This window comes from Lonchura striata, chromosome 5 (genome assembly GCF_046129695.1).
Source record: "Lonchura striata isolate bLonStr1 chromosome 5, bLonStr1.mat, whole genome shotgun sequence".
NCBI lineage: Eukaryota > Metazoa > Chordata > Aves > Passeriformes > Estrildidae > Lonchura > Lonchura striata.
Genome location: NC_134607.1, coordinates 25517790 through 25544693, shown reverse-complemented (window position 1 = coordinate 25544693; position 26904 = coordinate 25517790). Strand labels below are relative to the sequence as shown.

Below are 26904 nucleotides of genomic sequence, written 5' to 3'. Positions count from 1 at the left end.
TGTGAAGAAAAGGCAAAAGCCTTTAGAAATGCACCAGAATTACAAGTTCAGATTTGTCTTATTTATATGTGACAATAAGATGAAAGTAACAGTTAAATTAAAAATACAATTATTTTAAAGATGATGGAATAAAGTGTTTTGGTAAAGAAGGGTTTTGGTCTGTCTTCATAAATTGCAAATTTAAATGTGTTTGTTTACAAGCCCTACAAATCATTACAGGGGCATTGAATTGGTTATACTAAACCCACCATTAACCCAGGTGATCATGCAATACCCAGCTCAGGAGAAATTCTGCACTGTCACAGCCTCTTGGTAATTAATAGCTCCAGGTGGTCAGGGAATAATAGGATGTGTATTACTTTGTTAGATGTCAAAATGTGTTTTTTTTGTGGTATATATATTATTTGCAATATAATTTTGTGGTATATATATAATAAGCAAATATATATTGCTTATTGACTGCTTATTGAATGTGATCATATCATAAAAGTCAAAGTCTTTTTAAAAAGCCCTCTGCTTTTTCCATAAAAAATATTTTGAGTATTAGAGCACACGTAAGTGATGGTGGCTTGAAATTTCACCCAAGGCAATTTAAACCAAATTGCAGTTGTAGAAAGGAATTAAGTTTTACCCCAAAATAGCTTGTGATCTAATACAAAGTAATTCTAAGTTACAGCTCATCCTGCATTTTTTATCACCACCATCCTCCATCTGTGCATTACTTGTGTTGTTATAAATTTGGCAACACTTCAGCAGCAAGCTACTGTTTATAACAAGAGATCCCAGCAGCTAAAAGAAGACGTTCATTTGGATTACTCATAACTTGCCTTGTGAACTGCTCAAGGGAATTTCTTGAAGAACTCTGTCAAAATCACCTTTAGAAACAATTAATTTGAGAGCTTTTATCAATACATAAGAAATGTTCCGAGATTATTGCTGGCCAAGTTGGTAGGCTTGCAAGGAAGATTCTTTTTGCTGGCACTGAGAGAAAATTTTCTCATTTTGTGCACGGAAACAAGGATAAAATAAGCTTCTTTCCTCTCTGCAAAAAGAAATCTGACGCAGTGGGAACTCAATCACCCGGATACCATGAATGCTTGCAGAAGGTAAGCTGCATATACTGCATTCCCCTCAGGTAGGAACAGAAAAGCAAACTATTGCCAGAATATTTCTCTCTTGGTCTTCACATGATGCTCCCAAATTATCATGAACTGTGTTATTTGATTTGCAGCTACACATGACAGATTGTCCTGATAAAAGTGTGAAAAGTCTAATCCATCAGACTACCTTCTGTAAAATCTCAATGGCAGAGCTCCTGTTTTATTGATTAATTCCCTTTTGGAGATTGCATTACCTAGTCTTTCAGTTTTAACAAATCGGTTTTGACAGCTCTCTTCCAAGTATGCCTAAGTATGTAATTTGTGGTTTAAAGTTCTTTTTTACTTCGAAGCTCTATCTGTTCTATCATTTGTGGCAATCTCTACTTTTCTGTCATAGTAACAGCAGGAACATATATGAACCAGACCTGCAATACATATAATCTATCTCAGACCCCTTCCTAACAAACCTGAAAATCACAAGCTAGTTAATCATCTCCTTTTGGCATTCCAGTTCAGATGTTATTATGCACATTAAACATTTGTTTTCTCCTAAAAAAAAAATAAAAAATAGGCAAAAGTAGCATGAACTTTTGGATTTAGGACTAAGGCTTAGCAGGCAATTGTCAGTGAAGATAATAACTGAAGATTTGTTGCCATAGGTGAATACTTCTAGTTTCAAACCCTTTGAGAAAGGTGACAAAGCAATGTCAAATATTACTGCAGAGAATCCTGCAGATATGCTTTATATAGTTACTCCTGACTGATATCTTTGCCTAATGAAAACCTTGACACAAGTCCCCTGTGAAAAGCAGAGATAGAAAAACATGCCAGAACAGGATGGGAAGATCACATGCTCTCCTTATTCCTATACATTAAAGCTTTGGAAACTGTAATTTTTTATTTGGACCCTGACACTTTCATAATATTGCAAAATGAAAGGGTATGTTTCTTCTCTTATAATGATCTGTATCAATAGCAAGGAGTAAGAACACTGTTTTTTCCTCTAACAAGCCCATACCCAGTCTCTGTGCCTGTCAGTGGGAGAGAAATACCAAATGGCTGGTAAATGTTTTGCATTTCCAATTATAGAAATTATTTTATTAGCTCCAGACAATCTGAAGAGCTCTTTCCCAAATCTAGTCAATGATTCAATGCACACTCTGGATTTCATTACAAACGCAACTGAACTGTTAATAAAGAATAAATTTTAACTTTAATCTTGCTTTTTGTTATGTCAGGATACATTCTCTCCGTGCTCACAGACAGAAAACTAATGGAAACAGAAGTGAGAATTGGCACAGCACCTCTGGGTTCAAGCACCAGCATGGAGATGATCTTGTTACAGTCCACACCCTTTACACAGTGATCATCATGATCCTTCTAGGGGCACTATGGGGAGCCTGGTCAAGAAAGGATTCGTCCTTATAGCAGCAATAAGCAACTTTCTTTGTCAAATATTTAAAGAGATAGTTGTGTCAGTTATCCATACTCAAGAGGTACAAAAAAATGGTCTCAGTGTATTTCAGTTTACTTGAAGCTGCTTAAATGGTTGCTACTTGTGGAAGTGAATCTATGAAGCATTTAACAAGCCATGTACAGAATATAATTTTGTGAATAACAGAGACCTGTTTGACCTGTACATATTTATATTACCCTCAGCATGCATATGAAACTTTAAGCACAATATTCTAGAAAGAAGAGTTCAACTTCTGTTTTATTGGTCAATATTTTGTATGTCCATCCAAGCTTTCCATTTGTGAACTTGCTGAGTCTCTACCTCTGCTAAGTTTGCCTGTCCAAATCCATAGTAAAACATACACTGTAAGCAGGGAAATAATGTGCCATGTCACAACAACATAGGAAAAAACAATCAACAAACCCAGCTATTCTGCTGGCAAAGGAAGATCACTGAAAAAGTTGAATTCTCCACCTCTGTTGCTGAAGAGAGTTTATATGGGACTTGCATTAATTTTAACTTATAGTAATGACTTTGTAAACTCAGAAATAAAACAATGAAATAAGCTGCTTTTGTGAATCCTTTAGGACACAACCAACTGGCTCAGTCTTCACATGGTATATATTTATTGGCAACCATCACTTGATTTTCCATAATTCATTAACTATGTACACCAGCTCATCATTGATGAGGGGCATTTCATATTCCCACATTTTCAAGGAAGTAACCCCACTCAGGCAACCTGCAAGCTTTCTGAACACAGAGCCATTTGGCAGTTTCTGTTCAACTCTGTTGGTTGTCTGTACCTGATGAGAACACATTAGTGGACTGGCAGCTCTGAGGGACAGTGACTGTTGGACACAATAGTCCAAGACTTGGGAGCCTAAACTCAGCTTAAACTCCAAATTTTAGCATTGCCTAAACTAATATATAGTAACCCAATTAAAAAAACAGTCTGCAAGATATTTATGTATTTTACAGACTCAGATACACATTTATAATTAGGTAGTACCTCTAGACAACACAATTCTTAAAAGTATTGTGTACGCCATTTTGGTATCCATCCACAATCAGGATGCAATGTCCCCAAAAAGAGCTCCAGGGGTGTTAACAAAGGTCAGTGTAGCACCAGAGACACCAGTGCCAGCTCTCAGCAGGCACTGAGGTGGTGGAGTTGGTGTTCCTCCACTGACACTGCACTCCGCCAGCATTACCCCACCTGTGCACCCTTGCTAAGACAGAACCTCAGCCTGCTTTCATGTGGGAGCAGTGCTTTGATGATACTCTCCAGAGAACAGCACACAAAGGAATACTTAAGAAAACAGATTATTAGCACATTAAATACATTGTCACATAACACAGGGACCCAGTCATAAAACATGCAGGATGAACATTACAAGTGAACACAAAAGGATGGGCCCTCCATTGATTGAAGTACATGAGATGAGAGAGGGACCTACACATTCTGACAGCAGCACAAAAACCCCTGGTGATCAGGGTTGTGGGACAGACAATGACCGCATTGTGATGGAAGTCAAACACAAAATACCAAATGCATCCCACCAAGGGGAAAAAACCCTCGAACAATCATCCACACACCATGATGCAGCATTTAGCTGTTAAATTTATAAATTCTGGAGGTATAATACTGCCAGTGAAGCACTGGTAGTCCAAATAAGGTATTGAAAATACTTCAGTATCCCCTTTCACATTGTGAAAGGAAGAGATGAGGTATGAAAGTTCAGAAGAGACTGCTGCAGAACATGAAATGTTTTGAAAAACATTTTTCTTAGATTTTTGCTTTTCTGCAAAATAGCCTTGCTTGATTTATCAGTAACATTAGAGTTATAAATTAAATAATTGTAATGTGTTCAGAAAGACAACTGTATCTTTGCAGGGTGAACAAAATCTACTTTTATTACCAGTTTTTGTAAATAACTCATTTAACTTGGATAATGCAACCACACTAAGTGAAAACCTGTGGTCTTGCAGTGCATAGACCCAATTCATCTGTCTGACTGAATGACATTAGAAATTTCAGCTTCCAAAATAATTTCCTGTAAATCCACCCATGAAAACACCTCATTTGGATCTCACAGTAAATCACAATTTAACTTATGTCAACAGTAACAAGCTACTTAATGTCTCTACACCAATGAAATAGATGGGGAAGTAGAAACTGGAAACCCAGGTTTGGAACTTGTGTGTGAAAACTTTTATGCAGCAACCATTTTATTACTATTTCTCCAGTATTAAACAGACCAGACAGATGTTTTACACATGTTCAAAAAAGGCAGTGGCTTAAGTAAGCCTGTGTGCTGTTATTTTAAACTAACAAAAACATTGTAGTTCAGCCAGTGAATCTTATGATATATTCCATGTACCAACTAGACTGTCAGAAAAGGAAAATAAGTATCTTTATTTTCCATGGTCATTCTCACATGCTGACGTGACACACTTTTGAAGACTCAAGTCCTTCCAAGCTCCATTTTTTATTATTGCATCACATTTCCCTTTAGAGAGGATGATGCATTCTGTAAAGCCATCTTTAAAACAAGATGTCAGACATCCATTTGTCCCTAATCCTTTGATAAACCTTGCAATTCTTTTAGTAGTTCGTAACTAGATTTGCCATTGGTCTGGTTGGTAAAAAAAGGATGGTATTTATACTACTGTGTTTTAACTAAGGGAGGACTTAAATTAAATCTAAATGCAAAACTGAAGCTGTACATTTCTGCATTAAACACAGAAACACAGATAAAAACAGGTTTCTATGTCAGTTTACTGGTCTGTTTACTGTATGGGACAACATTCCAACTCTAACTTACCTCTCCTTCAAAATGTATGTGTTAGAATGTGAGGCATTCTCTTCCAAAAATATTTTAAGTACACAAATCATAATACCTCAGAAAACATCAGGAAAATAAAATACAGACAGCTATAGTTTTATGCACATCTCAGAAAAACAGTACAGCATAAAACTAACAAACAGTATGGATTTCTACCTCATTAGGACAGTAGTTTTACTTAAACAGGATGCATGCATGTGATTAAATTATACACATTTACAGCTGTTGCACCTGGTGACTACTGCAAATCAGTAGTCCTCCTAGTTCCCTTTGATGGCCTTTCCTAGCAGTGGTTCAAAATACCAAGGTTTATGTCCTTTAAGAATACCATGTAAGCTCTATTGACAAGTGGATACAACCTATGGTGCAAATTTGTCTGTGAATTCTGCACCTGTAACCAGGCTCTATGAGTTCAGCATCACCATGCATAAACCAGGGTTATGAAGTAAAAGCACCACATGTTATCCTTTAAATCCAGCAATGGATGACATCAGACTGTCAGGTGCTAACACCACCACAGCATTATCCACACTGACCTTATTCTTCATTGTACACATCTCTGATGCCCCTGCTCCACACTACCAGCACCCCTCTGCCTCTTCCTGTCCTCAAAGGCTGGGCAGCAACTCTATCCCAGTAGCACTAAGAGGGAGATGCTGCTGATGGTTTGTGAAAAATTTCCTCTTTCTAGTCCATCAGAAATACTTGGGCTGTGAAGATGCATTTCTGGCAGTAGTATTGTTAAAAGGATATCACCCATTGGGTTGCCAAACCAAAACAAATCAGAGCATGGTCAATAGAAATGATTTACAGTGTTTGAACCCTCTCTGGGACTACCAAAAAACATTTGACAAAGGAAAAAAGTACAGATTTCCAAGCTTTTTGTTTAAATTCAGCTTAAAGTTGAACTCTCCCTTGTTATGAAAAAGGACTGAAATGTCAATGGCAAATTCTGCTTGGCATGCTCTCTGTACTTAGAACACAGCTCAGGTTACCCTTGTGTCCAAGCTTGGTTAAGGCCCAGATGTCATCACACTACTCAGTGCTACTTCACTTCCTCCGAAATTTATTTCCACCTTTTCACAAAACATCTTTTGTTGACATTCTGCAAACAACACTATCCAATAAGGTGCCGATTTTTTCTTCCTGGGGAGTGATTTTGTACATCTGCAGAAAAAAACAACAAGAAAAACAGTAAAGATGTATAAGGAAGAAAAAAACTGATGACGTAACTCCTAAAAATATGTACACAAGAGAAGATTATTTCCCTCTCCCCCATTTTTATATTGGAAATTCCTATTTTCTTGTGACTGCAAGAAAGAATTTGAACTGAAGCAAATTCTGAAACTGCAAGAATAAGGAAACATACTAAACTGAATGAGAGCAACACTTTTAGCTCCATATGTTAAATGCTATGATTTGTCCAGTTTTATTCATGTCTCCTATCAATGCTTTGACAGACATGATAAAGATGATTTAAGTTACTTGAATTTTATCACGTAGAAGACATATGCTTCAAAACACCTATTTAGCATATGGTAATCTGTTAAGAGCATATATGCCCCAAGACAGCTCCTAAGAGATAATTAGCCTGTTTTTATTTTAACCACCCCTAGTGGGACTATCTGTGTACTTAAGCTTATAAAACTGCTCAGGACTGAAATATTTAATTAAATGAATATTTGCCTGAAAAACAGGAATCAAAAGTTCTTGCATGGTAGGCAGTAATCAGGAATTGACTTTTATGCTCTAATTCCCTGACAACACTAATAATTTCAAGACTTAAACTTTGTGATGTTGGGGTGTGACAACTAAAATTTGTTTCAACTAAAAAAATTCTAATAATCAAGGTCCACTTAAAACAAGTTTTCTGTTGTGCTAAAGAAATACAGATCCTAAGGTAATTATGTCTGTTGATATTTAATCAGACAACTAAATAAACTGTCCCTTTTCTCCATATCAGTCTTCTCTTTTGGCTACACACCTTTTTAACTTTGGCTATGTCTGTTAGCTGGGGGAGTTCATCTAGGGAAACTTGCTGGCCTTCCACCTGAGATGCTATATCTGCCAGATTTACATTCTTGTCTCCATCCACGACCAGCACAATGAGTACTGCTGTGTCGCTGTCTGAAATGCCAAACTTCTTAAATGCATCTGAAATCTGAAAAATGAGAAAAAAAAAAAAAGAGTCATTTTCTCACTACACATAAGGAACCTTTTCAGTTACTGTGTCAGATACACCAAGAGTATAAACTGACAGACATTTTACATTAATGGAATTCTGACAAGCTACAAACCATATGAGTACACTAGTGTAATTAAAAATAATAATAAATAAAAATAATAATTAAAAACTTCTACTAGTAGCTATGTAGAGTGTTAAAGGAATACATCTACTTAGTTTGGCCGTGTGGATCTTAGCAAGCTTTTCTGGCAAAAAAAGAAATTTGTTCAATAAATCTTACATTGTTGTTTGGTGAAAGGCTGAAAATAATTTCTGCAAAGAGTGTTCTGGTCTTCATTTTACCTATCTTCTGTAGATGAACTGCTTTGTTGGCTGCCACAAGAATCTGAAAAGGATCTACAATCTGTAAAAATGAAACAGAAAGCATTATACAGAATTAACTTACTGTACTGAAATCTGAAAAAAATCCTGACCACTTCATTTTGATAGCCTAATTCTAACAAAAAAAAAAAAAAAAAAAAAAAAAAAAAAAAAAAAAAAAGACTAGATTCTGAAACTATGGGTTAAATGAGAGCAAAGGCACCAAATATTAGATTTTAGACAGCACGAATAAATTAGCACTAGAGTTTACACGAGGCAGATTTAAACTCCACCAAGCAGGATGTGAAGTGAATCAAAAGAGTGTTTTTGGCCAATCTTGCCAAGGCCGCTTTACAGAGCCGAGCCCTTCCGCTGCGGGGCACAGTGATGAACTCCGAGGAGGCACTTGCGCGGAGCCCGGCGGAGCGCAAAGCAGCTCGTGTGACCGAGAGCTTCCCTGAGCTCCCAGGAGCATTTCCCTCCGGCAGGGCGGCACCCGCACTCACTCACCAAGGCAGGGTTTAGCAGAGCTCCCTCAATGGACCCTTCCATGGCTTTTTTCCGCAGAGCGGCGGCATTTTTCACGTGCTGGAAGAGCAGCAGCGTGACGCTGCGGTCAGGGAACAGCTCCAGCCGGTGCGTTCGCTCCATCCCCCAGGGCATCGGCCGCTCGTCGGGGGAAAACACAGCGCTAACAACGCGCGGCCGCTCCGGCCGGGGCTCAGCGCTGCCCGCAGGAATCCCCCGCCTCCCGGCCCCGCTTCCCTTCCCGCCCGGCCGGGTGCCGCCCCTCGGCCCTCCCCGGAAGGGCGGCCCCAGCGCGGCCGGCGCGGAGCCGGCATGGAGCGCGCCGAGGCCTACGGCTTCTCGGGCGCCATCAGCGGCGCCTTCCTGCTGTCCTGCCTGCTCTTCGCGGCCGTCAGCCGCCGGCAGCGCGGGCCCTACATGGACGAGGTGTTCCACGTCCCGCAGGCGCAGGCCTATTGCCACGGCCGCTTCCTGCAGGTCGGGGAGCGATCACAGCAGGCCAGCAGCCGCTCGGGGTCGGGGCCGAACGCGGGTTTGGTGGCGGATGGGGCCGGGCAGAGTGCGGAGCCCGCGGGCAGGAGCTGTCGGAGCCCGCGGGCGGTGCAGCGGGGCCGGGGCCCTGTGTGGCAGCGGCCCCGTAACGCTGTTGTCGCTTTGCAGTGGGACCCCATGATCACCACGCTGCCCGGCCTGTACCTGCTCTCCGTGGGAGTGGTGAAGCCCGCGGCGTGGCTCCTCGGGTGGACGGGAAGCGTGGTGTGCTCCGTGGGGATGCTCAGGTTTATCAATCTCCTCTTCAGTGCTGGGAACTTCTATTTACTGTATTTGCTTCTGTTCAAGATCCATCACAAGAATAAGGTACGGTCAAAGTAAAGCAATATTATGACCTCATACAAGCAACTTTGGTGGCTTAATGTATGTTCCCTTCACTACCTAGGTGAGGTGTTCTTAGTCTTATGTAACTGCGAGTACCACCACCAGTTTTGCCAAGAAGGCACATTCCTATTCTCTAATCATTTTTAATATTTTTAATACTTTTTTTTTCTTGCACAAGGTGCAGTCCTCTAAAATTCATTCTTGCACACAAGTAGGAGTCCTATTGAAATAAAACTTAATAGATATGCAGACTTATCATCCAAAGGTCTGGATGCTCATCTAGCTGGAGTTGCTTAAGAGTTCTCACAAAACAAACAGCAGCACCTCACCTGCTCTGTAAGCAGCCTGTGTCATTTAAGGGGATTTCTTATTTTTAAGCTGCTGGCCTTTGGATTAGGCCTTTTTGAATTTCATCATATATTTGTTACCTCATTCCTCTGGCCTGTGTGGGTCACTCTAGAAGACAGCTATACCTCTGAGCAAATTGCCTGGTCCTGCTCATACAGTGTCAGCTACAGACTTGCTACCAGTGTACTCTTGCTGCTTTCTTGTCTTTGATAAAACCATTAAACAGGACAGGTCCCAATATTGATCCCTGTGGTACTTGGGTTATTACTGTCCTTTGTATAGAGTGTAACCATTTCACCATCCAGCCTGTTCTTACCTGTCTAGCTGTTCACACATCCAGACCATAACAGTTCAGCTTGCATACAAGAATGGTGTATATTAAAAATTTGAAGCACCTACTATTGCAGTAAATAAAGTTTTAGTGGTTAATAGCCTATTTTAAATCTTCCACATTAGTAAAGTTACTTTGTTTTACCTTAAACAAAGTAACCTTAAAATATTTTTAAGCTTAAAACTTTTAACCTTAAAACATTTTTTTCTATTCCCTGATAACTGAAGGATTCCTTTACTATAAAGAAAATTGGTGTATTAGAGGAAATCTCTTCATTTTTAAGCAAATGATAACACTGTTCAGAATCAGATCAGATTAAATAAATATTTTTCACTTTTAATTTTATACTTCAAAGTGGAAATATAAATGTAAGAACAAGTTTCGTGACAGTATAAGCATTTAGTTATCCTTTGACATTTCTTTGATTTCAGTGTTTTCTTTATTCCTCTTGTAAGGTGATAAGTTGCTGTTTCACCCCACACTACATCATTCAGAAACATCATGCAGCATTTTTTAATGTTGTGATTTGTGGTGTTGTCATGTAGTGAGTGGAATAATTGGGAAGAGTTATTAACTGCATGGTCTTCTACCTTTTTAGAAATGTATTATCCTACTCTAATATTAGTTATAATGAGGATAAATAATAAAAGCTACATCAAAGATTAGAAACTTGGAGTTGGCCTTCAAAAGAGGTGATAGTAGAGGCACAGAATGGTGTTGTCATATAGATAAACAGAATCTCATGGTGAGATTGCAGGGGAATAAAGCATTTATTTTATCTTCTTCTGCCTATTAATGCAGCCTATTTATCCAAATCATGAGAGCAGTTATGCCCCCACCATGATTTTAATACCACAAATACATTCACACCTGGCATATGAAAGAAGTTGGTATATTTTCATTGCCACCTTTCTAACTCAACTGCAGTAATGTTCTGTGATTTTCACTTGGATTTTAACATTGTGTAACTGTATTAACATAGCAGGAGCTTTAGAAAAATATAGCATTTGTGCAGTAGTGGAAAAAAAGAACACAGGAGATGTTATACTGTGTTAATGGAATTCTCAAGAGTTATACTAGTTTTCTTTTAATATACTATTTTATTTTATTGAGCATTGTCTAACTACATTTTTCTGCTTCTTCTTTAGGCTGTGTCTGGTTTCCAGAGAATCTTGTGTGCATTAACTCTTGCAGTGTTTCCCACCCTTTATTTTTTTACATTCCTTTATTATACGGATCCGGGATCAGTATTTTTTACTCTTTTTTCCTATTTAATGTGCCTTTATGGTAACCATAAAACTTCTGCTCTCCTTGGATTTTGTGGCTTCATGTTTCGTCAGACAAATATTGTGTGGACAGTTTTTTGTGCTGGAAATGTTGTTGCAGAGAAGCTAAATGAAGCCTGGAAGATTGAGTTGCAGAAAAAGAAAGATGAAAAGATTTCTTCCAGGAAAGGATCATTTTCAGATTTGACCAGAATACTGCAGTTTCTTGTCGAGTATCTCTTGTCACCCAAAAAATTAGTTACACTTACTGCTTTAACTTGGCCATACATTGTATTAGTATCTCTCTTCTTTGTTTTTGTCTTCATCAATGGTGGAATAGTTGTTGGTGATAGAAGTAGTCATGAAGCCTGTTTGCACTTCCCTCAGCTGTTCTATTTTCTGTCCTTTACTGCTTTTTTTGCATTTCTTCATCTACTGACCCCTTCAAAAATCAGGAAATTCCTTTTGTCATTACGAAAGCACCCTGTGCAGTATAGCTTAGTCACTGTCATCTCTTTATTCCTGATCTGGAAATTTACCTATGTCCATAAGTATTTACTAGCAGATAACAGGCATTATACATTTTATGTCTGGAGAAAAGTGTTCCAAAGACACGAGCTTGTAAAATACCTCTTAGTTCCATTCTATATATTTGCTGGCTGGAGTTTTGCTGATACACTAAAATCAAAGTCAATATTCTGGATCTTAATGTATTTTGTATGTTTATTAGCAGTCACTGTTCCTCAAAAATTGCTAGAATTTCGTTACTTTATTTTGCCATTTTTAATATATAGGCTCAATATTCCATTTCCGTCTCTATATAGACAACTTCTGGAGCTTGTTTTTTATATTTTAGTTAATGCTGTAACTTTTTATCTTTTTCTAAATAGAACATTCCAATGGGAAAATAGTGATGAAGTACAGAGATTTATGTGGTGACTTTTTTTTTTTATACTTTTATACCTGTAGGAAAACACAGTTCTGTTTCAGGACTGGACTTTGGATGAAACATTATGTTTTGCATCATGTAAGGACTGTTTTCCCTAGTTGGAATTGGGAAGTAAGCTTTTGCTTATATTGTTGCAACCAAATGCAAGATTGTTATAATGTGAAGATACTCCATATATTGAATTTATGAAAATTTTAAAATTCAATATGAGGGGAAATGTGAGAACACTTTTCTGTAATTAATGTAAAATAAGGGAGATGTTTACTGTCATTTTTCATGATAATGAAATATTATATAACATGCCCTTGAAGGTATAATAGTTTATAAAAGCATGTTTCAGAGGGTTCTCTTTTGCAAAAGAAAGATTTCAGTCTATTCAGCTTTTTTGTTTATTTATATGTGTGCATATTTATTCCTGAGATCAGGCCATTTCCTTCTAGATTTACTAGTGGTCAAAGTATAAACCACTATTAAAGTACAATGTTTTCAAAGCCTCCTACGTCTCACTGGATTTTCATTACTTTTTTTGTCAGTAAATGCCTACATTAGTTTTGTAAGCAGAATGGGCTCTCAAACCACTAGAGAATTTTGAACATTTTATTTCAAACTGATATTTAGAAAACACAGCAGATGCTATGTGTGTGCACCTTCTTTGGATGAATAAATGTTACTGTACAATGAAACATAAATGGCAGTTGGTAAAATGACCTGTTAGAAAGGGGGTAGTTTACAAATGTCAGACTGCAATGTGCAGTGGATTGCAGCCCTCTTAAATAATTGAGCTTTTATGTCCTGTGGTTCTGTGCTCGCAGGTTTGTGCTGAAATCGACTCTGAGTGCACTTCTGAGTTACACTGAGTGTTTCAAAGATCTTTGATGTGTAATCTCCAAGAAGTACTGATGGCATTATTGAACTATTTTTTAAGGATTTTTTCATTTTTAATGGAACTTGAGTGTATATATTCTGGTTGACAAAGGTGAAATGCAATGTATATATACATATAGGTATGTATATATATTTAAAAGCATGTAGTGTGCACTATCATCAGAGTAAATGAAGGCTTTAATGGTTCTTGTAAGTAAATCACTTTATTAAGTTTCAAAAACATTTGATTGCTGAATTATATGACAGGGGAGAGTGGTCTCCAAAACTTCAGGCACTGTATAGCTTGTCTAAATTCAGTATGTTCTTTATTGATAATACTTCAGCCAAATCTGTGCAAACATCATATTATTGCCACTTAAGTCACTCTGAATTGGAATAGTTTCTCAAGAGCTCAGTTCTGGGCAGTTACGGGCTCAGGTCAGTATTGTTACTGGTGTCTTTTACAATGAAGATCCGTGTCCTGCCTCCAATTCTTTCCCTGTGCCAGCACTGTGTGGGTGTGGCAGCTCAGATTCTGATCAGAGTCTTTGCAACCCTGTTTCTCCCAAGGAAACCCTCCTGCCACTCTTCAATGAGTAGGTGTGTTTGTATTGAATTCGGGATATTTGCCAGGTCGCTTTTTCTTCTTGGCCTTTTACCAGCCTGGTAATTTGTTGTCAGTGTGTACCATAGGGAAAGCCATTTTCAATCAGTCCCTATTTTCTTCAGGTTCAAGGGACAAAAGACACCTGAAATGGATTGCTTTTGAAGAATCCAGTGTGGTTCTGGCAGAGTCCAGGATATTGTGTTGTGATTTCAGTATCACAGATTTGAGAAGGGAAGTATTGTGTGCCTTCTGCTTCCAATTTTGTTTTTGTATGCCATGCCAATAAAATCATAAGATAAAGAGCATTTGTCTGCTTAAGTACAACTTCATTTGTGTCCTGAAATACTGAGTTGGAATGGTAACATGGAAAGGCATGGGGCTCTGTCTAGTATTCCAGTTGTATCTTAGATCCAAGATTTTTTTCTGGTTTTATGTAGGGGAGCAGGTGTTAATTCCCTTGATAAAAAGAATTCCCTTGCAAAGATCCCAGTGTAGTCAAGAGGTGTTTTTTCCAGTATGTCTGTTTTTACTGGTTTCAAATGCCATCCAGTATCAACTCTGTTGAGAGGCTGTTCATGCTTCCTATTTTTAACAGAAGTAACAGCTGTGTTTCAAGTGAAAAGAACCAGTTTAAATATGTACAATTTTAAAAACAATTTTAAGACTTTTTTTTTGTTGTGAAAAGTGAATGTAAAATGTACACCAAAATGTAGAGCACAATACCTTTCTAATGAGCTCCTCAGGAGCTCAGGAGACCCTAGAAAAATTACACATAGAGAGATGTCTGTGACCTGTTGGGGCTGTTTAACCAGTACTGTGAAATGGCACAATATTTTATAGTGGAATTTATTACTATACTTACAGGTTTTAGTTTAAAAGTACATATGCTTAATATATTTTGCTCCTTTGAAAGCAGGCTAAGTTGATAAAAGTTTATTTAGTGGGAAGTTGATGAATTACTAAAGTATGAAAGGAGAGAGTATTTGTAGAATAAAGCTACGTTTTCACTTTTGCACGTGAGCCTGAGGGTGTTTGCAGGTAATATTCCATGTTAGCCAAGTCAGTCCAGAAATCAGAGGGGTTATATTTGTATCAGAACTGGTCATAAAGAAAGGTCTCCAAATTCCATCAGTATTTCCTAGAATTTTGACAGGTAGCAATAACACTGTTGAAATCCATTGAAAAATGGATTTCAGTATTTTGCCCCTGAAACATTTCCATTGTAGTTGTTTCTAATTTATTAACTGTTTTCCTTAAAGACATGCAAAAAGGGCTGTTTTTATGCTGCTTCATGTTGCCAAGGTCTTCTAGATTCAATAGAACTATAATTGCTTATTTTAGGTTAATTCTCAGCAGATGTCAGTGAAATTCCTTAGAACAACTTTGAAATGTTAATTTCTTGTAAATTTTATTAGTTATGAATTTAAAATAAAATCACACAAATTTCTTGAAGTATTCAAGGTAAGATCAAAAATAACATTTCTATAATGGCTGCTTTGAAAAAAAAAAAAGCTCAGTTTTAATTTTTACTTATAAATAAGACGATCTTTCAGTAATTGTTGGAATGATAAAAATAGCTGAACAGTCACAGCATGGCTGAATTGTTTTGAAGTGGAGGAAAAAATACAAGCAATTGAACATGTTTTTTTCGTTTAGTTAAAAATACATTGTTATTCAGCAAGATAGGAAGTTTGATAATCCTTTATGTTGCGAACTGTATTTCTTGCTATTTGTGAGTATTCTATATTTCTTTCCTTTTAACTTCTTTGTCAACAGTTATTATTCAGAATTAGCAAGAATTTTATACCATAAGTGATGCTGAAATATTTTTTATCTGTTAATTTTCTAGAGGGTTGATAAATAAGATGGATTACTTCTGTTAGAAAGTGAGTAAAAGGTATTCTGTAGTGTCTGGGGGCAGCTGAATTTTGTCCTGCTAATGCAGTTCTGCTGTTTTTCCTTGTTCACAAGGTGGCAGTCCTGTGCTGTCTTGTTGAGGTGACCAAGTGCTTAGAGCAATGCTGCTTGAAATCATAATGTTCCAGCAACACTCTGATAATTAGAAAACTTCCAAGTTCTCTCATGGCTGGTTGCTTGTTTTAGTGACTGATTTAGCTATAATATCCTTGTTAATTTTGAATACATATAGTATGTTCAGTTTTACTAGAACAAGGCTTATTCATCTTTAAAGTGTCTTTCCTGTGGTTTTTTTTCTGTTTGTGAAATTTTCATGTCCGCTCTAAGAGAACAAAATTAAACTTGAAGGCCTACTGTTGTAAAGATACAATTTTTAGCAGATTAGCAAATTTCCTTGGGGTGTTTTAATATTAAATTTCACAGTATTCTTATTTTCTCTGCATATTCATTCTATTTGTTTCTGTCTAAGAAGAAAAAACCCTGAAAGACAAATTGAGAAGAGTAGAATAATTATGCTTTTGAGACTGACATGTGGTGATTTTCTAAAATATTCACTCTTATTTGGGTGATGCACATATAAAATACAAATACAAACTATACACATACAAACTATAAATGTTCAGGTATCTGTTGGCCCTATAGTAGTCAATGTACAGTCTTCTAAATGCATCATCTAGTTTTCATGTAATGAAAAATTGTAAACTCCAGTCCATGAAAATGCTTCTAATTATCTTAAACTTTGTCTATATTCAGCATCCTAATTTTTTTTCCCTGAAAAACTTTGCACTCCTTGCTTATCCCTTGTTAGATAAGACATGCTTTTTATTTTCAATTCAATGACATTTTTCTGCCACCTGAGGCATGTTTTATAGAATAACATCCTTCTTAAAAGTATGCTTTAGATAGATGCAGATAATTGGTTTTGCTAACAAACATCTTTTTGCAAACAAAAAGGATCTCTATGAGACAGAAATGCTAATCTACCTAGCCATATGTAGCTAAAATGCCTTTAATTTGCCAGTTTTTCTGCTTGATGTGAGAATATGCTCCGGACTTCATGCTATTCCTTCGGCTTCACGGATAGCTGGGATGGGAGGAGCAGGAAGCAAGAGGAAAAATGTTTCTGCAGGTCATTGTGATGGCAGGGCTGCCATAGCTGGGAGTGTGCAAGGCTGCCAGGAGCGAGTGGGCGCTTCTGGGGCACCACTGAATTTAGCAGAGCACTGTGGCTGGCTAAGTGGTGATAGTGGAGAGCTGCTTGCTACAGCTGGCTGGATCTTTGGGAGAATGATCCTGCTGAAATCTGACAGTGAGCTGGTTTGTTGGAAGATGTTTTAGCGCTTTACTTTGCATCTGTGAATAAAAAACTGTTCTTGCTGTGCTCAGGAAATGTGAGCTTGCTTGAGACACAGCTGTGTATTCACAAATAGGGAAGGAGTTCCTTTCATTTTTATGGAATCATAGAATCATTAAGGTTGGACAAGACCCATAAGATCATTGAGTCCAGCTATCAACCCAGTACCACCTTTATTGCCATAAACCACATCCCCACTTGCCACATTCATGCACCTTTTGAACCCTTGGAGGGATGGTGATTCTATCACTTCCCTGGACAGCCTGTTTCAAAGCCTGACTACCTTTTCCATGAAGATTTTTTTTGTAGTATCCAATCTAAACTTAAGGCAATTTCATCTGGTCCTCTCACTTGTTACCTTGACCTCACTTCAACCTTGTTTCAGAGACCACTTTCAGACACCCTCTTCAGATCTCTAATATATGTAAATCACATTTTCCTGTGATTCCCATTTGATTCCCATCGAAATGCTCAAAAAAACATTGGCTAGCTGATTTTCACCTTGTCAATTGCCCAGATACTTTAGTGGGTTTATGATGTATTTTGAACCTGATTAACATAAGAGATTTGATAATCAGGACGCCTAGGCAAGAACAGAACTTTGAAGATTACAGGATTATTGGATGAGACTGGTGACAAAGAAGATTGAATCAACTTCTACAAGCAAGAAGTGTTGCAAAATGTATAAGTTTGTTTATGTGATGATTAACCCAATCATTGTAGTAAAAAATTACTAGCCTTCCTAGAATAGTATGTAAGCGTATGTAGTCCACAGTAAAATTGGATTCTGGCCACCTCCCACTCAGTCTCCCCATCTCTCACTCCTTTGCTGATGGGTTTATAAAACAAAAGTGATCTGTCTTAAAAAGTAAATGTTAAAGCAATGTTTCCCATGTGCTCTATATCCCAGTTTTATGTAGGTGTAAATTAATATCCCATGCATTTAATTCAGATTGGGTTGAACTGCTATTAGTAACAGCAGTCTATGCCTTTTCAAGATGTTATTGCAAGAGTCCATGTCCTTAGCTACATTCCATCTTCTTTAATGAGACTACATTTTGACATTTTCTTATCAACTCTCCTAGAAGTATTGTCATAGAAATAATCTTGTAAAATATAATGAAAAAAGAATGATTATCACTGGCAGGAGTCCAATTTTAGGGCAATACTTTAGACCTGCAAGTTTAGTATATGTAAATCATGCTGCATTGTCCTGTGTTCCCATCAAATCTCAAAGCATTGCCTGGCTGCACTGAAATTTAAATGACAAGCTTCAAAAGAACAAAGGAAACACAGTTGGGAACATCACTGATTCCAGGAGTAGCACTTCACCCTCCGCGTCAGTGGTGATCAAATGCCACCACGTTGTTGGTGTGTGGGAGTAAGCACAGTATAACCATAGTCCTGGTGAAGGGCAGCGAGGGTGTTTTGTGTGCTGCATGTGGGATTCCTTCCTTACTGGCTGCTCTGTGCATTCCTGAGCTGCTACAGCACTACATACTTATTGCCAATAGCATTATTTTACCTTAGAGATAGTTGTGAAGGTGAGAATTCATCTGCCAGACATCTCATTGAAACCACCTTCTAGTGTGAGCTGCTTGCTGGTGCTAGGCAGGGCACTCCTGAGCTGGGGAAGCCTCATATCCGAGGCTTGAGGCCAGAATGATGAGTGTTTGAGCTGATTTTCCTGGCAGTCACTCTGCTAGCTAAATTTGAAAAGTTTCAGCCCAATCCAATGTGTTGTTAACTTGCTTTAAAATCTCAAGAAGCCTTGTGGAATTACCTTTTCTCTTCAGGTCCAGCCCCTGGAGAAAGAAGCAGGAACATGTCAAAGGAAAAGGAATTTATTTACTGTTTATAGTAAAGAGTTGTATGTATCCTTGCTAAAATAATACCAGTGCACATTTGCTTCAATAACAGTGAGTTTTGTTCTCTTAATTATTACTAGGATGGAATTTTCTGCCTTCTTTTCTGAAACAAGGAAGCAGAATAGCTTGCTTAAAACAAAAAAGAAGTTAGGTGTCTGACAGTTTTCTTAAGAATTAAGAAAATATATTTGAGATTCTGTAAGTAGTTGTTGTCTGAGGGAAGCTTTAAGTTTGCCTTCAAGATAAATACTAGTAATTTCACTTCTCCCTCCTATACTATTTATAAAATATATATTACTTAAATTCTGTGAAGGTGGAAGAGGGGTGTAGCATTACAATGGCCTGTTTGCCTGACAGGTGGCCACAAAACTTTATTATCCAAGAACTCCTACCAAGGAGGAAGTTACTTTCCACATTATGTAAGTGAATCCTGTGGAGTTTAATATTTTGAAGCTCAAATGGAGCTCATCTTTTGAAAACACACTCTATTTAAAGCAGTCAAGTAGTGATGAATTTGCCATTTTATTAGATGAGCTTTTGCAGAGATTAATTGCTTCTACTCTTAGGAACTTTTCTCTCTAGTTGTGATCTTCTTGCTACATCTGTGCAAAGACAATTCTCTCCATTTTCCTTCTCCATTTGTACAGATACGTAAAATTTATGGTGGTGTGTGCAGCTCACAGCACAACAGCTTCATAACCTACTGACCTACAGAGAGATGAGGATTTGGCATCCCAGATTGGTTTTCCCTAGCTTTATTTTCAGCACATAAAGAAGTTATGATTAATATAATCGAAGACTTCACAAACCTTCTGAGATCTTTTTCTATAAGGAAGAAGTATCATATATGCCCCCTGCTCTGTTTAGCTGAAACAAGGTCTGTGGCGCCTTCTATACATGAATACTCTTAGGAGTAAATGAGTACTCTTGCTCTTAAGAGATACTCTTACGCATGCTCATGGGAGGAGCATGCTGGCTACCTTGTACATGAAGCATCAATTTTTGACTTCTTAAGTCAAGCTAACAGAAAATTCAGCCCAAAATAAATATATTAACAATTCCCATAACAACTGCTTTCATCTTTATTAGTGAAATGGCTGGAGATATACATAACAGTTTGCTTGCTTCTCCTTGATTATTACTATGTTAGTAGTAGCTTGGGCATGTGAAGTTTCAGTTTGGCTGAGCAGTTTATGATTTGTCTGTTTACTGTAGAGCTCCGTGAAGTTAAATGCTTGTGGAGGTAAATTTAATTGATTGATTACCATCGGGACCTCCAAAGCCAGGACTAACTCAAGTAGCTTGCTGTTGTATAGAGAGATTGGCTGTGTTTGCCTTGAGTCACAGTTTCTTTGTAGAGTTCTAGCACAGGAATTTTCTGTCAAATTAAAAATAAATGCATTCAGATTATGAGAATTCTGTAAGGAATTCTTATCCTGCTTTTCTTATCCTTATACTGACTAAACCAAATTTCATTTCCCCTGATGGGGCTCTATGTATCCACTAATACATAGAATCACTCTTCCTGAGGGCTAGAGGACTTTAGTCATTGTTTTAAACATCTATCAGATCTGCTAACTTTGCAGGAAGCCTTTGACTTTGAATTAAAACCTTACCACCACCATCAATTGGTGGGTTCATTCCCCTTGCACTCTCAAATCCTAGCATTATAATTAAAACTTCTTTGTGAATAAAGAGTCTTTCTGGAAAACAATTGTCCATCCTACTAGCAATTTAGTCTTCTATAAACCTTAGCATGCAATTACAGCAAAGACCAGTTAAAGACATTTGTGACTGAATCTGAATCAAAGATGTTAACACCTGCGAAGATTCTACCTTGTTATTTAAGTCACACACAATAGAATACTTGATGCTCTTGAACTTTCTTGTCCATCAGTTTGTCAGAGAATAAACCAGCAAGAAAAGCCTTTAAAGTCAGTCCTAACATCTAACTAACTGTTAGTCTGCAGTTACTTGGCAAAAAACTAGCCTGTCAAAATCAGCTTGTAGTCTTCTCCAGGGGTTTTACCGTGATGGATCTCATGATAAATGTTCTTCAGCCCTTTTTGTGTTTTCTTTCACAATACAAGATCCTCTTCCTTCGACGTGGCTTTATTGCCGCTTGGATGAAAAATTGGTTTGGAGGTCTGTTTTATTACATTAAAGAAGTGTTTATGCATTAACACGAGTAATACTTTGACCAAATGGATCTATACCCTGCAGTCAAAATGCAACAACAGTGTGTATTGACAGGATATATTCAATACTTTATTTTCTCATTAAATCTAGCATAAAGTAGACAGGATAATTTGGTATCAGATTTAATCTTTCATGTTACTCAGCAAGTGTATAGATATTGACAATTTGTTTGGTCCTTTGAACATACACTTCCAAGGCAGAGTTGAAGAAGGTAATTACAATCCAACTCTCTTTTCCATTACCCACACACTAATTTAATTGAAATTGTACTTGGTACAACTTCATGAGATGGATCTATTTTCATTTCAATACTGCATTCTCTGAGGACACTAGAGGATATAAATCAACAGGAAATACACACTAAAGAAATAATAACGACTTCTGGAATGCTTCAGCTGCGTTCACTCAATCTTGCAGCCTGAAAGAACAAGGCATAAAGACCTTACTGATTTTTGGATATGTATATTCACTATAATATATAATGTTAAAAAAGAAAATAAAATTCAGGGCACTGACTACTTTTTTTTTTTCCATAAAACTACTGTTTGATATTTACAACAATGGAACAATACAAGGAAATACAAAGCTGAAAAGATTTCTTTTTACGATTTTCTGTTGTCAGCTCATATAAGGTAGAAAACAGCTGTGCGCCAAATCTGAAAAGGCGGATCTACTTGTTCATGTGCTCATGTGCATTTTTATCATTCTAAATACCTTTATTAATCTGATATTTTCCTTTGAACCTTCACTAGGACTTCTATATTTTGATAACATATAAAAGGAAAAACTGTAGGACTCCTGGTAAGTTGCATGGAGAAAAAGATAAAAGTAATGCTGTGTGCATTTGCAGGAAGCTTAGGCCGGTAATAAATTCCACAGTAAGGACCCTCAGCCTCCATTTTCATCCCTTTCTAATGAGTGATCCCATTCCTCCCACCATAGGCTGTACCTCTTTTTGCTTGGTTGTTCTTCCTTTTGTGCCAACCTCTCTTCTTCATGTAAGCATGTGCCACAGACTGTCCACAGTTGTAGCTGGATTTGTCCCAGCCATCCTGGCATGCTCAGACTGTTTCTTTATGTCATTCCTGATGCTGAAAAACAAAGCTCAGTGCTCATTTGGGCAAGGATTTCAATTGATGCAAATGTAGGCTGTACTTATCAGCTTCATTGGGATGGCATCAAAAAGACTGGCCTGGCCAGGAGTGTGTGATCATCCTACCCTGGCTGTCAGAAGCAAAATTTGCAGTGTGGGAGATCTGCTTGTCTTGGTTTTCTGAGTAGTGCCTCATCAGATGATTGATCTTTTTTAGCTGGGGTGAGCTGACAGCCCTTTTGCCTTTTTCTGAGATCATGTAACAAGGCTCTGAGCTCAGCAGACTGCACTACACCACCTCCAAGAAGCACTGAAGGCAGCCATAAAACTGCATGTCAGTTGTTAGCCCAGCCTGGCCTCCTCCTCTGAGATGTTGCAGCATCAGCATTTGCTCAACCTGGGAATGGATGGGTCTTTGGGAACCCAAAAGCCAAGGTTGTTTTTTGATGTTTTGGTTCTCATTTTTGATCTAATATACATTGTGTCCCTAAATCACCCAAGGAAGATGTTTTGAAAGGCACAAATGCAGACCTACACTTATATCTTATGATTCAGGCTTTGATGTCCTAAGATTTAGAAACAAAGGCACCATGTTTTCTTAATTTCTTGTACTCAAGAATACACTAAATGTAGTTTTTTTAGAACTGACATGAAAGCTGTTCACCTTATAGCATTCTTGCCTTTTTCTGTACTTTTTGTCATATGGTTCCCATAGAAGGTAGTGGTGAGTGGATGAGATAATGCATGAAAAATTATTTTCTCTAGACATGTGACTACAGAAAAAATACACTTTTTTACTGCTTTTCATGTACATGAGTCTCTCTAACAGACTGAAAGACCTTACATTGGTTTCTGTTGGTGAGACAGGTTCCCTGGTGGCCCATTAGAGCTTGATGTCCTTCAAAATCCTTGAGTGCAGCTGCTGATAGTGGTCAAGTGGCACTTGTGAATGGCTTTTTTCTTTAATTTCCAGTCACTTTCTTCTTTTTGCATTTTGTCTGTGATATGTGACAAACTAGTGTCATTAGCTTTCCTCTTAGTGGATAAGGACATTTTTCTGAATTTTGTGTGTTGCCTTTATTTTCCCTCTGCATCTCATGGCTTTTTACAAAGCTTTTTTTATAAGTAGATGATGAGTTATTTATGTAGAACCAGTCTTATCCTCTTGTTCTATACTTAATTTATTTTTTAATACTAAAATTGCTTTGGATAAATATATTACCAATGCACATAACCTAACAAAAAATTACAATCAGTGTTTATTGAAGGAAATGTGTTGGATAATCTCCTTTCCTTGTAGCTCTTTGCGAAAATACAAGTCCTCATGGAAGAAAAAACATTAGACTCAAGATTAATCTTTTATTATTATTTAAAAAGAGACTCTGATTTAAAATAAAGATGTAAAAATTAACCGTTATATTTTGTCTTCAATCATAAAGAACAGACTGGACTCGTTCCCCTCTTGAACAACAAGAGTCAATATACTCAAATTCCTACTGCTCCTATTAATTCTTTCCTTTATTGTTCAAATTAAATAAATCATTTACAAATAAAACATAAATAAAAACATATTTTCTAGAAAAAGAAGAACCCAAAGTGGGTGAATGAAGAAGAGAAGCCTAAGTACAGTGTAATTATCAACAGAAGTCTTTCAGTTTCCAGATTTCTAGTAAGATGGCTTCTTCCTTCTGTCTGAAGAGCTCCTTCACAGGAGTGAGTGGTGGTGCCATGATGGGGCTCAAGAACTCAAGACAACTTTTGCAATACTTTCAGTATTTCTTGAAGAGCTGAGCTCCCATCAGCCTTTGCTTTTCTGGCTATGTGCCCAATTTGCTCCTTTTCCTTCATGGAAACTTAAAATAATTAGTGACAGTTTTAAACCTGAGAGCAGGTAGGTGACCTACGGATGAAAGCCACAGTGCTGAGAGCTCCTGATTCAAGCAATGATGGTTTTTGTTATTCACCTCACCTATTACTGTACAACATGGATAATAAGGAAAAAGCTGAGACCTTGGCACTGTCTCTGTCATTTCAGTTTTTCAGTTCATTGCAAATAGGGCTGTGTTGCTCTTAAATAGCCAGGATTTCTTAACTGTCTTACTATTGGAAACTTACTGCATTTGATTTATAGCATTTCTCTAACACAAAATATTCCTGCCTCAAAAAGTAATGATCTTCTGTCCAAATGAAAATAAAATGCTGGTGTGCTTGGAATTAGGTATTGCCTAAGTAGAACATCCTGAAAGATGTTCTTTTATGAAGCTGTTGCTTGTTTCTTTTTTTTCCCTCTCTTGGAGAGTATGATATTTTCATTAGAAAATTACAAGTGGCACATGTTGTAGTTTGTCATATCTGCACTACAAGTATCTGTGCTAACCATAAACATGACCCAAGGCATATTAGTCAGCCATAAAGAATCACTTGTCATATAAAGCCTGTCTGCAGGAGGACAGAAGATGCTTACTGGAATTCAGCGAATGTCAGGGGTGGTCCCTGCTGCCACTGCCACTGCTTCTCCAAAGGCATGTTAATTAAATAAGATGCAAAGAAAATAAATCTGTCATGTTCTTGTGGTCAGAATCTGGGGAGATGTAACAGATGATGACTTAAATTATTTCCAAAAGCTTTGGTTTGTTTTTGTATTAAAAAAAAATGTTCAATAAATACCAGGTTTATTGAAATTAAACTGAAAGGGTATTTTAACTTTCTCCTTATGCTCAGTTGCTCCTTTGATACTGCAGAAGCCCAGAAGATAATGGATTAGCGTGATGTCTCAAGTGCCAATAGCTGGTTGTGTGCTTTTACTAGAAGATAAAAGACTAACTTATACTGGTTTCCATGGCAAGTGTGTGATTTACTAATAAAACTCTGTGTGTTTTGAAGATCCTTTGACTTTTGTTGTTTTTTTTCCAAGTGAGCATCTACAAATCTCAGGAACACCCTTCTCCTTAAGGATGGGATGTCACAGGATATTAGATATATCACTGTATCAGGAGCTGTTCCAAGTATATCCATCTCTCACAAATAAATGACTATGCAGCTCAGGGAAAAAGAGCTTTCTGATCCCACTGGATTAAAAAAAAAAAAAAAAAAAGAGAGTATACTCTTACTCAGACTTTGGTTACTAAAATCATTCAGATTTTAATCCACCTGGCCAGAGACAAAGTATTGTAATTGAAGCTGATAGTGACATAGTGATCAACAAAGTCCTACAGCTTTATTGTTGGTATGATGACTGTCCAATAGAATCACTTTGCTGAAAACTCGCCTGTAAGGACTCATAGGAAGTTGCTATATCAGGCTCAAACCAAATCTAATTCTAATTTATGTGTATTATTGCAACTTCTTGTGTTGACCCTTAAATCTAGTACCAATCATAGTAAAAACACAATGTGCTGTAATCGAAAAATAATTGTATTTTCATTTTTATTTCTCTTCCAAAATTCTAGCTTCTCTTGATTGTAATGTATGCCAAAACATTGCAAATATCCTTTTTCTGTATAATAAAGAACTTGTCAATAGCATCAGGATCCCAGAGGATGACTTAAAAATCATATTCCTAATATAAAATAACAAATGCTGACAAGAAATATGGATTCACATATAAATGCACTGGGAGCCTATATATATGCATTAAATAACCTAACAGATTTAGGAGATTGCAAAGTTATCAATGACTCTGGTGTCTTCAAATTGATTCACTGTTTTAGTAACAAAGCCTGTAATTCACTTTGGGGAAAGAGAGAAAGTCTTTGTGTGGGAGATTAGTATTACATTAAGTAGTACCTTGGATCTTCTATTTTAATCATCCATAGAACAGTGCAAGAAGTGCCCTTTCCATTTGCAATTCTGTATTGTGTCATATCTACAAGACTTAGAAACCACATTCCCAGAGCTCTTTTTAAAAGCATGAAGTGAAGGGAAATACCATGTTTGATAAAAATGTGTGATTAAGGCTGGGAGTTTATCTGGGAGACCTGATTCTTTATCTCTGTTTCCTCACCTTTGCAATAAGGATGAAGAGAGGGGTTTGCTTTTCATTTTGGTATTCCAGCTAGGGCGCATTTCCTGCTGGGTACCTGAGTGGCCCTCGGGTGCTGGAGGTGCAGCCATGCCCCAGGACACTACCTGCAGGCCCTGCCTGGCGTGGGGGGAGGCATTGTCCTCTGCTCGGGCCACATGAACTCAGAATCCCCCCTGGCCTTCATCCCAGTGCCCCAAGGACCCCCTGGCTCTGCTGCATGGTGTCAGGGGGTCAATGAGGGGCTTTCCTGGGGCAGGATTTCTGCACAAAAGAAGCAGAGCAGAGAAGGCGTGTTTTTAAATTACTTCCCCATGCCAGTGTGCCTGTTTTCCATGGGTCTTGCTAAAATGAGCTTTAAGTAGTGTCAGTTTATACAGACAAATGAAATAAGTCTGTATTGATGTTGGCACTTGAGCTACATTTTTTTTCTAAAGGCTGTTCCCTGAGATTGGAGCACTGCCATGACCCCAGGCTGTGGCCTGAATCTGTGATGGTAGAGGGTAAAGTGACAGGGGAAAGAGGGCAGGAGTAACATCTCCCTGGGAAAATGAGTCAAGACCTTGTCTCAGTCTACAGCATGATTAGAGAGGTTTCATGCTCTCTGTCTTTAAGGTCTCCAGTCAGGGAAGGAGATGGAAAGCTGGTCTTGGTGTGGTCTGATGTGGCTACTGGTAACAGCTGAGCCCTCTTCAGGAGCATTTGAGACACCCAGGTCAGTGAGTGCATTTCTG

General features: G+C 37.8%; 2 protein-coding genes and 1 long non-coding RNA gene across 4 annotated transcripts; 2 read left to right on the top strand and 1 right to left on the bottom strand.

Moving 5' to 3' along the window:
* Positions 1-699: 699 nt before the first annotated feature.
* Positions 700-3121, top strand: LOC110467625 (uncharacterized). The gene is made up of 2 exons (XR_002464890.3): positions 700-1106; positions 2339-3121. It is a non-coding gene; the product is annotated as an uncharacterized LOC110467625 (long non-coding RNA).
* Positions 3122-3866: 745 nt separating this feature from the next.
* Positions 3867-8704, bottom strand: TPRKB (TP53RK binding protein). Its single transcript, XM_021524836.3, has 4 exons — positions 8461-8704; positions 7871-7993; positions 7390-7566; positions 3867-6572 (listed from the first exon to the last, which is right to left on the bottom strand). The coding sequence occupies exons 1-4, from the start codon at positions 8611-8613 to the stop codon at positions 6486-6488; spliced, it is 540 nt and encodes a 179-aa protein (XP_021380511.3). The 5' UTR covers positions 8614-8704; the 3' UTR covers positions 3867-6485.
* Positions 8705-8781: 77 nt separating this feature from the next.
* LOC110467627 (dol-P-Glc:Glc(2)Man(9)GlcNAc(2)-PP-Dol alpha-1,2-glucosyltransferase) lies at positions 8782-25031 on the top strand. 2 transcript variants are annotated; one of them, XM_031507932.2, is made up of 3 exons: positions 8782-8955; positions 9139-9336; positions 24871-25031. In XM_031507932.2, the coding sequence occupies exons 1-3, from the start codon at positions 8791-8793 to the stop codon at positions 24880-24882; spliced, it is 375 nt and encodes a 124-aa protein (XP_031363792.2). In that variant the 5' UTR covers positions 8782-8790; the 3' UTR covers positions 24883-25031. The 2 variants fall into 2 exon arrangements, with proteins under 2 accessions (XP_031363792.2, XP_021380513.2); XM_021524838.2 differs by lacking the exon at positions 24871-25031 and adding an exon at positions 11182-14023.
* Positions 25032-26904: the final 1873 nt, after the last annotated feature.